The sequence below is a fragment of the Olea europaea genome, chromosome 2 (genome assembly GCF_002742605.1).
Source record: "Olea europaea var. sylvestris chromosome 2, O_europaea_v1, whole genome shotgun sequence".
Taxonomy (NCBI): domain Eukaryota; kingdom Viridiplantae; phylum Streptophyta; class Magnoliopsida; order Lamiales; family Oleaceae; genus Olea; species Olea europaea.
This window is the reverse complement of record NC_036238.1, coordinates 27,891,072-27,904,214: the sequence shown is the minus strand read 5'-3', so window position 1 is coordinate 27,904,214 and position 13,143 is coordinate 27,891,072. Positions and strand designations below refer to the sequence as shown.

General features: G+C 35.8%; 1 protein-coding gene across 1 annotated transcript; it reads left to right on the top strand.

The window, feature by feature from the left end:
* The first annotated feature begins 9,425 nt into the window (after positions 1-9,425).
* Positions 9,426-11,252, top strand: LOC111374928 (carbon catabolite repressor protein 4 homolog 2-like). The gene is made up of 7 exons (XM_022997698.1): positions 9,426-9,510; positions 9,621-9,710; positions 10,217-10,224; positions 10,374-10,444; positions 10,565-10,649; positions 10,748-10,979; positions 11,101-11,252. Exons 1-7 carry the CDS (start codon positions 9,426-9,428, stop codon positions 11,250-11,252), a joined length of 723 nt encoding a protein of 240 aa, XP_022853466.1.
* Positions 11,253-13,143: the final 1,891 nt, after the last annotated feature.

The following is a 13,143-nucleotide window of genomic DNA, read 5'->3' as shown; positions in this document are numbered from 1 at the left end:
TTGATTATATTCCATATCTCTTTCTTTCTCCCTTATTATTTATCTCTATTTTCTATTAAAAAATTAAATTAGATTCTAGTAATTTTTTTTCTTTTTTCATTCATTTTTTGTGAAAAATATTTTTTTATTAAATTATAAAATTTTATATGAAAAATTTATAATTAAATATATATATAGACGCTCATCGTGTCAAAACTTTATTAAGCACTGCGTGTTAAATGTAAGATTTTCCATTTTGAAATTAATTACCAATTATTAACTTAGTAGGCAAAGACAAATCCTTACTGCATATTGTACAATACATACTTCATTCGTCAAGAGCATGCATTGGAGTGACGTTTCGCTTAATATTTAAGACCATAAACTTAGGTCACTTGGTATTATACACTTGCTGCAATCTCATCATTCATATTCACATTTTATAATTCCCAGTTCTTGTCATTATTATTATTTTTTTTTCATATTTGCCAAGTTAATTTATTAATTTTTTTACATTATTTTAAAGCAAAAAAAAATTATTGTAAGATTTGTTGACGCTCAAAAATGACACCAACTGATGTCGGGTCCACACACGTCCGCGCAGGCACATAGAGAATATGCCTTCGATGTGCGACTAAATAGTTTGGATGCCGGCTAAAGTGATCGGAAAACTTGAAGATGTACGAATATGATTTCACCTTGACATACTCAGAACAATCGCATGTGAATAGAAAGAAACGGAAACGAATAAGAGATCCAATGACTTGAAATATATGGAATTGTGTTTATTTTCCCCTCCAAAATGTGCCAAGAATTAGTATAACCGTTCCTTATTTTTTCTCTCGAGTTCTCTCCCATTTTTCTCTTTCCTTATATGTGTTGTTTCTTTTGTTCCACACCTCTCTTTTCTCTTTTTCAAGGGGAGGGTATACATAGAGTTTGGGAAAAACGTGGTGGTCGTTGGATCCTTCTTCTACACATCATACCCTTCTTATACATGCATTTATTACATTGACAAAGGGTCAAGTACCCTATCTTTCTAGGTTTATATTCCTGACATAAGATAAAATAGATATCTAATCAGTCTTTCACAAAAATACTCATCAGGTCGACAGATGTGATAGCCTTCTCGTCTCTTAGAACTTCAGCCTCGTCTTTCATAACTTCGACAGATTGTGAACATGAGGACCTCGGCATAAACCCTTCGTTAGAGCTTCAACGTGTATCTGGTTAAGTGTCACATTGGCCAGAATAAGGACTTCGATTTCTGTAGCCTTCGTAACCTTGTTGCTTCATCTTTTCATATGTTTGGGCTGACTCTTCCGATGACGTCAATGGGACTTCCACGTGTTGCTTTTGATGGCTACCTTAATATAGGGAATAACAAATTTAATACGGGGAATAACAAGATTCACTAACTTTGAATTTATATATTACTTGATAATATATTATAAAATTAATCTACTTTATTGAATAATCTAATTCATTGAATAGAATATCATAAAAAAATATTTAAAAATTTCAAACCAAACATGTTTTCTAGTTTACTATTTTGAGAAACAATATTTCAAAATAAGAAACAAAACACATTCTCCACAATCTTAAAATAGACTCTCAAAACATAAAATTATAAATGAATTAAAAACTGAAACACAAACCAAGCGGACCCTAATATTTCAATAAATAAATGGTGTTTTTAACTATGATAAAAATATTTGAAAGTCTCAAGTATAAATGTTTCCACATCTTGAATCGATGGGAACGAAATTTTAAGGTCAAGGCCCCATCGCTCCAAAAAGGCAAAGGGGGCTGTAATTTGAAAATAGCTCTAAAGAGTGAGACAAGCAAGCCTGTCCCACAATTCAATATGAATGGAGTAAGGGATGGAAGGATCCATTCTTGTTCCTACATGACGTGAAGAAGACAGAACATCAGAGGTCCTGAAGCAGTGAACATGATTCAAGCCCTCTGCTAAGCAAAATTCACTATTACAACTCTTTACTAACTTGTGACCATCATCATACCATGTTTCTTTTACAAAAGACAGTAGTAACGAAAATGGAAAGTAGAAAAAGAGAAAACGAAGAAATATATAAAATTTAATAGAATTTTCAGTATCTGATACAATAGATATAAAGTACAACAATAGATTAAATCTTCTGGCACAAAGCACTTCAAGAACAAGGAACTGAATATTTCATGGATTGAAATGTTTAGGGCTCAGGATTCACTGTTGTAATCATTCTTATTCGGACATCTCACGTCGCGATAGATGAATTTGTGTCAGCAACAATGCGACGGTATGTGTCGTGATCTGAAGTGTTCTTAAAGCTGGAAATAAAAATGGAGAAGAATCTTAAAACAACAGCTAGGTATTGTGAATCATTAGAAGAACTCCCAAATGTGAGAGCACAATAATAAAACCAATGATCTAATCGATATTACATAATATGCAAGAACGTTTGTGTACCTTATATCTTCAAATTAAATCTACTGATCTTATAAGTGAACTCTCCAAGCTTAGACAAACATGTGCTCTTTAATAGAAATTCCATGATTTTCATTCACATAATTCGCTTAAGCCACCTGACTATCAGTTGACTTCTTTTGAGGGATTGATAATCAACAACATTTAGTCTTCATTTTAAATCAAAGCTAAACCTTAATTTAAATCCCATTGTAAAAATGGTAGATTTTAGTGACTATATACACACACATAAATGTGACCTTATTTAGGACAAGGAGTCCAAGTTCCTCGTAACATTCCTCCCGAGCTAGTAGTTGTACTGTCGAGACATAAATAATTGGATCCACCTTTAATCTTTCCAAGCTAGCATTGCGACAATGGAGATGAAGAAAAGAAAAACATAAATAGAAAGTAGCATGGAAAACAAAAAATACTAGCTGATAAATGAAAAACGAAAAATGAAAACAAGAAAAAATTATTATTATTGATCTTATTTAAAATGATATGATCATCAGGCCATTACTTATCTTAACACATCCCCCAAAAGCCAAAATAAAAATTTTGGCTAGTGCGATTTACCTAACTGGTGTGATTTGTAAGCTATTGTGTCAGCCCGAGGGTTTGCCCAGTACGCGTCCGAAGGGTAGCGACTGCGGGTTCTCCCGTCATCACAAAAAAAATAATAATAAAATAAAATTCATGGCAGAGTTAAAAGAAATCCTGATGGAACATTGATATAAAATGGTTTCATTACAGCTCCTACGCCATATAGCCAACAACTAAAACATGGCCAACATACCTACATGCATAAAAAGTTAAAAGTTAATTCCTTAAAACAATACAGACTAATGAGTCAAAACTATTTCTAGGACTTCTAAAAGAAAATACTTGCGAAGAAACTCAACAATGATGGAAACCAAGTAAGTTGCATCTCCTGCCATCTCTTCCTCAATGGCCACAAACACAAATCTGTACAAATCTGCTGGTTAAATTCTAGTTGAACTCCTTGGGACTCCAGCTGCTCAGAAGTACTATCATTTAATGCTTCACTACCTGGTCCAAGAATTTTAGATTGTACAACTGATGCATCAACTTGAGCACCAGTTGCTTCAAGCTTCGCCATGTATTCTCTCTCAGTTTTACTACTTGATGAATCAAGATTATGAGAAGTCAATTTCTTAGTTTTAAAGCTCACACTTCCAACAGAGACTAAAGCTGATAGTGTAGATCTGTTTGAAGATTCATTCACCACGCCAAGAGCATATTCTTGCTTGATTCCAGATGATCTACTATGCTAGATTTATCCACAACTGTATTGGGGCTATTTAAATTAGACACCCCATAAGGTGAAGCATTTTCTGTATTTGTTCTCCTTTGATAACTGCTTGTCTCGATTGCTTGTGAACATCTATTGCATTGGCAACCACAGGGCAAGATCTTCGTTCCAAAATAAGAGTGCGAGCAATTACCAAGCACAAGTGTTTAGCCTGAAGCAACCAAAATGGCTGATTAACATTTGGAAAAACTAGATGTAAGCTAAACATATTCTTGAAGAAAAGTGAAAAGGAAAATAATTCTTGTATATTTCATTGAGAAATAATAAGGTATATATATACATCATACGAGAATCAATTTAGGTTCTAAAACAAAGCATATACATTGTCATTGCCTATTCATACTCCTGTATAAATGAAAAATACATTAACAGCAATTGATGGTGGTTGACTGAGATGATTGAAGGACATTCCTGACTTTGTGCCTTGATTCACTTTTAATTCTTTAACACTCCCCCTCAAGTTTGGAATATATGTTGATACTTCCTAACTTGCCAAGTAAAGTCGAAAAATGTGAAGAACTCAACGGCTTTGTAAAGATGTCAGCTGGCTGGTGTGATGTGGATATATGAGTCATTTTGACCATTCCTTCTTGAACCTTCTCCCGTACAAGATGACAATCAATTTCTATATGTTTTGTTCGCTCATGAAAAACTGGATTTGAGGCAATATGTAGTGCCGCTTGATTGTCATAATATAGATTGGCAGGATGTGAGTGTTGGATGCCCAAATCTTGTAGGATGTATTTCAACCAAGTAATCTCACAACAAGTTGCAGCCATAGATCGATACTCAGCCTCTACGCTAGATCGTGATATCGTAGTTTGCTTCTTGGTTTTCCAGGAAATTAATGAACTTCCAAGAAATATACAATACCCAGTGACAGATCGTCGAGTATCATGACATCTAGCCCAATCCGCATCACAAAATGCATTTAATTGGATTGAACTATCTGTAGGAAGAAAAATTCCTTGACCTGGTGTTTGCTTCACATAATGTAATACACGATAAGCTGCTTCTTGGTGTGGGACTCGTGGTTTGTCCATAAATTGGCTTAGAACATGTACCGCATATGTCAAATCAGGTCGTGTGATAGTCAAGTAAATTAGTCGTCCAACAAGCCTTCGATATGAAGAAGGATCACTAATATAGTCCCCATCAAACTTACTAAGGGACAAGTTTTGCTCCATGGGAAAAGAGACTGGTTTAGCTCCTAGATAACCAACATCTTCGAGAATTTCGAGAGCATACTTTCATTGTGAAAGAACAATGCCTTTGTTGGATCGTGCAACTTCTATTCCAAGAAAATATTTCAATTGTCCAAGGTCCTTCAATTTAAATTGATCTCTTAAAAATGACTTGGTATCTTCAATGTCTTGTGGATTATTTCCTGCAAGGATGACGTCATCTACATAAATAAGGAAAGTAGTGAATTTACCATCTTGGGATCGGACGAACAAGGAATAGTCGGCCTTTGATTGTTTGAAGTTGGCTCGTTTGAGGGTAGTGGTGAGTTTGATAAACCATTGGCGAGATGCTTGTTTGAGACCATACAATGATTTGTGAAGCTTGCAAACTCTTGTCTCCCCCTTTCATTCGAAACCAGGAGGTAAAATCATGTAGACATCTTCATCAAGATCTCCATGCAAGAAAGCATTGTTGACGTCAAGTTGGTGAAAGTGCCAATGCTGGGTTGAGGCCACAGCAAGGAGGAGGCGAACAATCACAAGCTTTGCAATTGGAGCAAAGGTCTCACTGTAATCTAATCCTTCTATTTGGTTGTATCCTTTGGCTACCAACCTGGCCTTATAGCGTTCGACAGTACCATCGGGTTTGAATTTGATCTTGTATACCCATTTGCAGCCAATTGGCTTCTTTCCTGGAGGAAGTGTCTGAAGAGACCATGTTCCATTAGCCTTGAGTGCAGCAAGTTCTTGTTGCATAGCTAGGCACCATTTGGGATCACAAATTGCCGGTTCAAAGGATGTTGGTTCTTTTTCCACTGAAAGAGAAGTGGTGAAAGCATGGTGTTTGGGTGATAACTTATCATAAGAAACGACATCAGATAAGGGATAAAGAATACCTGTTTCTGTAACCATCGCCGAGTTAGATGATGGAATGTTCCTTGAAGGAAGAGAAACACCAACATGATACTCTCAAAGATAACTAGGTGCTGTTGTTGTTCGTGTCAATCGCGAGGAAGGTATCTGTGATTCATGGGACGAAGTTGGAAAGTGTTGGGTAGTAGACGAAGTAATATCAGAGGAGATAGTGTCAGTGACATAGTTTGAAGGAGGAGTTTCTTGAGAGATAAGTTCTGATGGTATTGGTTCAGCATTGAATTGTGGGGAAAAGGATGGAGTGGGGTTGTCATCATCATATGTTGGCAGTTGATTACTATGAAAAATTGGAGAGGAACGTATGGTGGAAGATGAATAAGGAAAAACATTTTCATGAAACAAAACATCACGTGAGAAAAAAACTTTACCAGTTGAGAGATCATAAAATCTATATCCCTTTTGGCCATATGCATAGCCTAAGAAGAGACATTGTGTGGCTCTTGCATCAAACTTTGAGGGACGATGATGGTGTGTTGAGGCAAAACATAAGCATCCAAAAACTCGCAAATGGTCGTATGTGGGCTGTTTGTGAAAAAGCATCTCAAAGGGTGTTTTTCCTTTTAGGAGAAGTGTAGGTGTTCGGTTGATGAGATATGTAGCAGTTAAAATGGCATCTCCCCATAACTTTTTGGGAAGATTGGCTTCAAATAGTAAAGCTCGGGCCACATTTAGGAGGTGACCATGTTTTCACTCCACTACTCCATTTTGTTGTGGAGTAGAGACACAACTGGTTTGATGAATGATCCCTTTATCTAAATAAAATTTTCTCATTATAAATTCAGGGCCATATCACTACGAAGAATTTTGACTTTCAAGAAAAATTTTGTCTCAATTAAATTGATGAATGAGGTTATGTATTTAGAGACGTCAGATTTATGATTCATCAAATAAATCCATGTACATCGAGTGTAATCATCCACAATAGAAAGAAAATATTGTGCCCCATTGATTGCAGGAACATGGTATCCTCCCCAAATGTCAACATGAATTAATTCAAAAGGTGCATGATCATGAATTGAACTTAATGGAAATTTAGAACGAGTTTGTTTGGCTAATGGGCAAGTTAAACAATCAGAAATATCATGAAATTTTATTTTTGTATCTAAATGGGAAAGTAAACGTAGACTCTTATTTGAAAGGTGACCAAGGCGTTTATACCAAAGTTGATAGGTTGTTGAGGTAGCTGAGTTGCATCTGGCTTTCTGCGTAGTATCAAGGTAGTAAAGTCCTCCCCGTTCAATTCCCATCCCAATCATCTTCCCCGATCGTTGGTCTTGTAGCATACAAGTATTCTTAGTAAATGTGGCAAGATAATGGGAATTGCAAACAAGTTTGCTAATAGAGATGAGATTTAATTTGAAGGAAGGAATACAAAGCACATCATGTAATGTAAAATTAGCCACATGAATGCTGCCTATGTGTGTGACAGTCGCTAGTTTTCCATTAGGGAGATATACAGTTCGATCAGTAACACAAGATTTTGTGGTTAATAAGTCAGCAGAGCAAACCATGTGATCGGTAGCTCCTGTGTCAAGTATCCAACGAATTTCTTGACCAATAATGGGAGCACAGAAGGTTATACCTGAGAGATCACTTATAGCAGATGTACTACTAACATGATTAGCCATGGATTTGGAGTTGTTCTTATCAAGCATCACCATGAGGTTCTGGTATTACTCTGCCGTGAGAGTGAAGGACGTGGGAGGTGCTCTTATATTGGCATCCACATGATTAGCTTTGGAGAAATTATTCTTGCGCTCTCGCTGATCAAAATTACCACCTCCAGAATTAATCCTTTGTAGCTTCCTATAGAAATCAATGGTGTGTCCTTGCGCACTGCAATAATCATATATAAGGTGTGATCGGCATGCCTCTGAGGTGTGCCCAACTTTGTCACATTTTCCACATTTCGAATGAGGACTTTTAAGCATGTAGGTTCTCTCAGAGCTTCGTGGGTTATTTCTCACAGCAAAGGCTACAGCTTCAGGCTGCAATGTGCTTTCCTTTGACAGTCCTCGCTGTTTTTCATCTTGAAGGATGAGAGAGTGGGCTTTGTTGACTGTAGGAAGTGGATCCATAAGCAATATTTGTCCACAAACAGCAGCATACACGTCATTAAGCCCCATAAAGAATTTAATGGTCTTTTGGCTTTGCTGAAATTGCAAAACTTCCTTCACAGTCCCACAGGTACAGGTTGGGATAGAACACAATGCATCACGTTCATCCCAAAGGCCCTTCAGTTTGGTATAATAAGCACCAATGGTCATGTTTTCCTGTTTGCAGTCATGAATGGCCTTTTCGACATGGAAAAGATGGACACCGTTAGTGCGTGAAAAACGTTCTTTTAAATCATCCCAGATTTCATGAGCACTTTCATTGTATATTATACTTGCTCCAATCTCTTGTGAGATTGAATTAAAAAGCCATTCTTTTACAAGATTGTTGCAGCTCTTCCATCGTTGGAGTTCTGTGGTGGACGTTGTTGGTGGCTGTTTAATAATGCCGGTAACGAAGCCTTCTTTATTTTTGATGCTGAGAGCCATGAGCATGGCAAGACTCCAGGTACTATAGTTTTCTTCATTCAGTAGTTGTGCAACAAGTACGAGCCCTGGTTGATCAGAGTGATGAAGGTAAAAAGGATCATTTGGATTGTCGTATCCGTTGGCCTCAGGCTTGGCTGAGTTTTGGATCAATTGACTGTCATTTTCTGCCATGTTCGGCCTTTGCTGTGATTGGGAAGGGAAAGGAAATAAGGCTCAGAATTGTTCTGGCTCTGATACCATGAAAAGGAAAATAATTCTTGTATATTTCATTGAAAAATAATAAGGTATATATTTAAATCATACGAGAATTAATTTAGGTCCTAAAACAAAGCATATATATTGTCATTGCCTATTCATACTCCTGTATAAATGGAAAATACATTAACAGCAATTGATGGTGGTTGACTGAGATGATTGAAGGACATTCTTGACTTTGTGCCTTGATTCACTTTTAATTCTTTAACAAAAAGATATATAACCCCACATAAAATTATGTTCAACTGGATACTTTACAAAGTAGATTACATTTTCAATTAGTTAACTCATGATACTCAAATATCGGGACATAAAATGGCTAAAACATTTACTAGCTTCATTACACATGATGAACATGCTTCCTTCTGGGCTTCCACAGTGAGGGGTCAATCGATACTACACATGAACACATTCAAATGCATCTAACAAAGCAATGAATAAGAAAGCAGTTGTACTGGGATCTTGAATGGATTCAAAAGGCTAAGCTACCTTATTTGCCCCCAGTTTCCTACTTTGTAAGAATTCAAAGATTGATGGTGTGTTAGAACTACTGACAGAAATAGCCTGCAAAAAATGGGCCCATTCACAGCAAGAATAACAGATATTTTAAAAACAAGTCGCAATCAAATACGAGATCTTGCCTCAAGATCCAAATGGATCTTCCACAAAAACCCATTAGTAACATCAAATATAAGATCAGGAACAAGAAAGACCGGTCATCTCCATAGATGATTATTTCAGCATCACTCAACCCTGTTGATATTGAAGCTCCAGAGAAACCTCTCAGCAAAAGAGGAAGTGGAGTAGATATAGGTGTTCATGATTCTGCGAACATATCATATATAATGACAACTTTCGCATCCACTTGATGAACAAGCAAAATGATTTCTTCATTGAGAATGAGGTTTCTCATAGTTTTGCAGTAGATTCAAGTCTCCATGTGAATGATCAGAACAAATGGGACTTTAATATCAAATTTGATTTGATTTTAATGACAGGAAAGAGGAAAATAGGTTGGATTTTGACATTACTGTGCCCAGTGTGCATAACTCTTACATGAAAGATGGTGTAATGGAAATGGTCTATGAAGAATATTGGATTTAATGCTATTTTGAAGCTCTTTAAGATTTTGCCTAATACTTTTTTGAACATCGAGATATAGTTTTCTTAATTGCATTGAGACTACTGGAATCAAGGTTGGATTGCACGTTTTGATTTTCATGAAAAAGGAGCATAAGAGTATCTAGAAGTCATGTCAACCAAGCTTGTTATTGCTAACTCTTTTTTCTCCTGGGTGGGGGGTTAATCTTTTTAGAAGACATTGATAAATGCAATCCAATAATGAATGAAAATTATTTATCTTAACATTCATTTATAACTTGTTCTTGGTTATAATCCGTGTGTAAAGCCTTGTTTTATAACCCCCTCTTTGCCGTCCCCGTTTGCTTTCATCGCTATACGCATAGCTACGAGTGGTTCTTGTAGGCCGTCAGTATCTTTCTTGATTTTCTAAATGCAGGCAAACACGTATGTAAATTGCATCAAGATATGAAAGATGTCAAGATTTAGCAGGTTAGTTAGCTGATATCACTATTTCTTTAATCTGTTGAACTCAGTTTTCACTTTCTAAAGTTGCTATCATCTTTGTTGTGCATGGGTTCACATACTCTTGAAAGGATTTGAAAAGATTGCTGCAAGTGCAGATATCCCAATGTTGGTGTGGAGATTTCCATTCAGTTCCTGAAAGGTTTGTCGGTTTTCATCTTTAACTATATGGTCACTTATTGAAACATGTATAGTTTCTATGTGTAAAGCATCCACCTTCGCTCAAATTTGCTGGATGCTAATCATCTGAACTAAAATGCAGTGCTTCTCATGCCCTCCTTGCCATGGGGAAAGTTGATCAAATGCATCCAGATTTAGCAGTAGACCCATTTCAAATTCTTCGTTCTGTTAGCAAACTGACACATCAGCTGCCACTTGTATCATCCTAATAAGTCTTTTAGATGCTTGTAACTACTCATTTGTCTAAAATATGTGAGTTATGTAGTTGCTTAACATTTCTGGTTGTGATATTCTACTCAAAAAGGTAAGTACGTACTCATCCTTTGCAAGAGTTGTAGTTAGTCGTGGTCTAGAACAGAGAAGGAAAATGGCTTCTAGGACAAATGAACCCCTATTTACGAACTGCACCAGAAATTGTATTAGTACTCATGATTACATATTCTATTCACGTATCTATTTGATGTTTTGTGCTGGTCACATTTTGTTTCAGTTTGTTTGTAACAAGTCAATGTTTGTTATTATTTTTAATGTTTTTATGTGCAATTTTATAAATAGCTAATTTGCATTATTGGAATTACTTTATATGTTTTAAGAGAAAAGTTAAATTTGTGCTTTCAGGGAACTCCTTAACTGTGGAGTCACTGTTGGTGCTTTTGGATGAGGATAGCTTGCGAAAAGATACAACCCTTCCTTCTCCAGAGTGGTCTGATGATCATATAGCACTCTTAGTTGAATTCCGCTGCAAACATAGAAATAGACAATGGCACTAGGTAAGCATCTGTGTGTCATTAAACATTGCACAAGAACTACTTCTGAATATTTTTATACTTGGCACCCATTCCCAGATGAATGTGCCGAAGTAGTTGAATGGTGGACTACATGAGAGTAGCTACATAAACTGTATTGTTAAAACACACTAGCCAGCATTTGAATCAGAAGAGTGAGCTTTTGGGTTTATGCAAGGTAGTTTATTTTGGTGGTTGATAGACTTAAGGGAAATGCTTTTAAATTTTTATAATATCTGGAAGTTAAAATAGATACATCATACTGGTACATTGGCTTTTATAAACTATCATATCACATAAAAACCTGATTTTAATTATTGAGTACCTGCAGTTTTTGTTCGACTGAAGAAGACTCTGTCCTTTTCATGCCCTCTTTCATCATGTTCTTGGGGGTTAGGAATCCAAACCCCCACCAGTTTTCCATAATCGCACCTGAAAACCAACTAAGGTAGTGTTAGTGTTTTGCTTTAAAAAAAAATAAAAAAATCTTAAACACACATCATAAAAATGGCAACAACTTCAATTTTTTGAGTAGTCATTCTGATTCCAAAAGCTTTTTCATGTCATGTCACGAGTCAAGCAAAAATGGTTGAAAGGATTAGATTCATTTTCAGGAAAACAATTTGTATAAAATGTCTATTTTTTAATGCTCACCAACAACATTCATATGTTAATTGGGGTTCTTTGGTGATTACACTTTCTAGAGCACTAAATGAATTTACATCTGGTTACAAAATCAAATAGCATTTGGATTCAATGGTAAGTTTGAATTATTTTATTGGAAAAATCTACTTTCATTCTTCTGTTAGCTGAATAATTCTAAACTTTGTGTAAAGATTGATCCGTGGGAACTTTTCTTGTACTATATGTCACATTGTCGTAGATACAGCTTAGCCTTTCAGTAGCAATAATCATAGTACAATTCTATGTGTCAAACCAATTGTCGTGACATCATGCAAGAGAGCTCAATTTGTTGTTAAAGGCTTTAATTTATTGCGGCCCTCTGCAAGGCATGTTTATTATTTAATGTGTGGTTTTTTTTTTCTTTTCAGCTTCAATGCTTGCCCCTCCAATATTCAAAATTTATTATGGCTTTTCCATTGGACATTGTGTCAAAACCAGTAGAGTGATACATGTAACTGTTAAGTCTCTATTCACTCGGTTACTCTGTTCCCAGAATGTAGTTATCAAGAATCTTAGAGCGAGTCATTGGAACACGTTGATGGCGTTGAGGGGATTGTTCAGTGTCTGAACTTTGCGTGTTCTATTTTTGCAATTACTGGGAGAGGCTTGATCGAGGTCATGTTTATTCCGTTGTTATATTTTGGTTTTTTAGGGTGTATATTGTTTTTCATATTTACTACATACATCAATTTTATGCATCATCACTTATAATAAAATATGTTAATCCCGACTAAATTTGTGTAGCTTCTTGATTTTTACCTAGAGAAAATGCCTTGTTATAGAGCTTTGTTAATTATTTTGAAAAGTGTGTTGCAATAACTAGGATTCTAATTTTCTACCTTATCTTGTAATATGAATTTTATCAATGCCTACACCTATAACAAGAGAGATCTTCTTTTGCAAAATGTGATGTTTTGTACAATTATATGTTTGGCTTTTCTTAAGGTGATTGAACAATTTTGTACTTGAAGATTTGTGGTTTTTTTTACATTGAGTCGATTATTAAAACTTGGATCCATTTCATTAACAAATATAAAGCTCTTTTTTTTGTTCTCAACTTCTAATTTTTAGCCAATCTATTCCATCTTCAATATACATTTGTTTCTTGCAGTTTAAGCCATGTTTGAACTTTATGACTCAATGGAAAGGGCAACAAAGTGGGATCTTGTTGGTTGCAAACGTTCAATACGTT

Excerpts from the sequence above, each read along its gene's own strand:
- LOC111374928 (XM_022997698.1), top strand. The coding sequence starts at position 9,426 with ATGATTATTTCAGCATCACTCAACCCTGTTGATATTGAAGCTCCAGAG. Across the intron at positions 10,650-10,747 it reads CATTTCAAATTCTTCGTTCT|TTGCTTAACATTTCTGGTTG; the intron begins GTTAGCAAACTG and ends TGAGTTATGTAG. Across the intron at positions 10,980-11,100 it reads CATTTTGTTTCAGTTTGTTT|GGAACTCCTTAACTGTGGAG; the intron begins GTAACAAGTCAA and ends TTGTGCTTTCAG.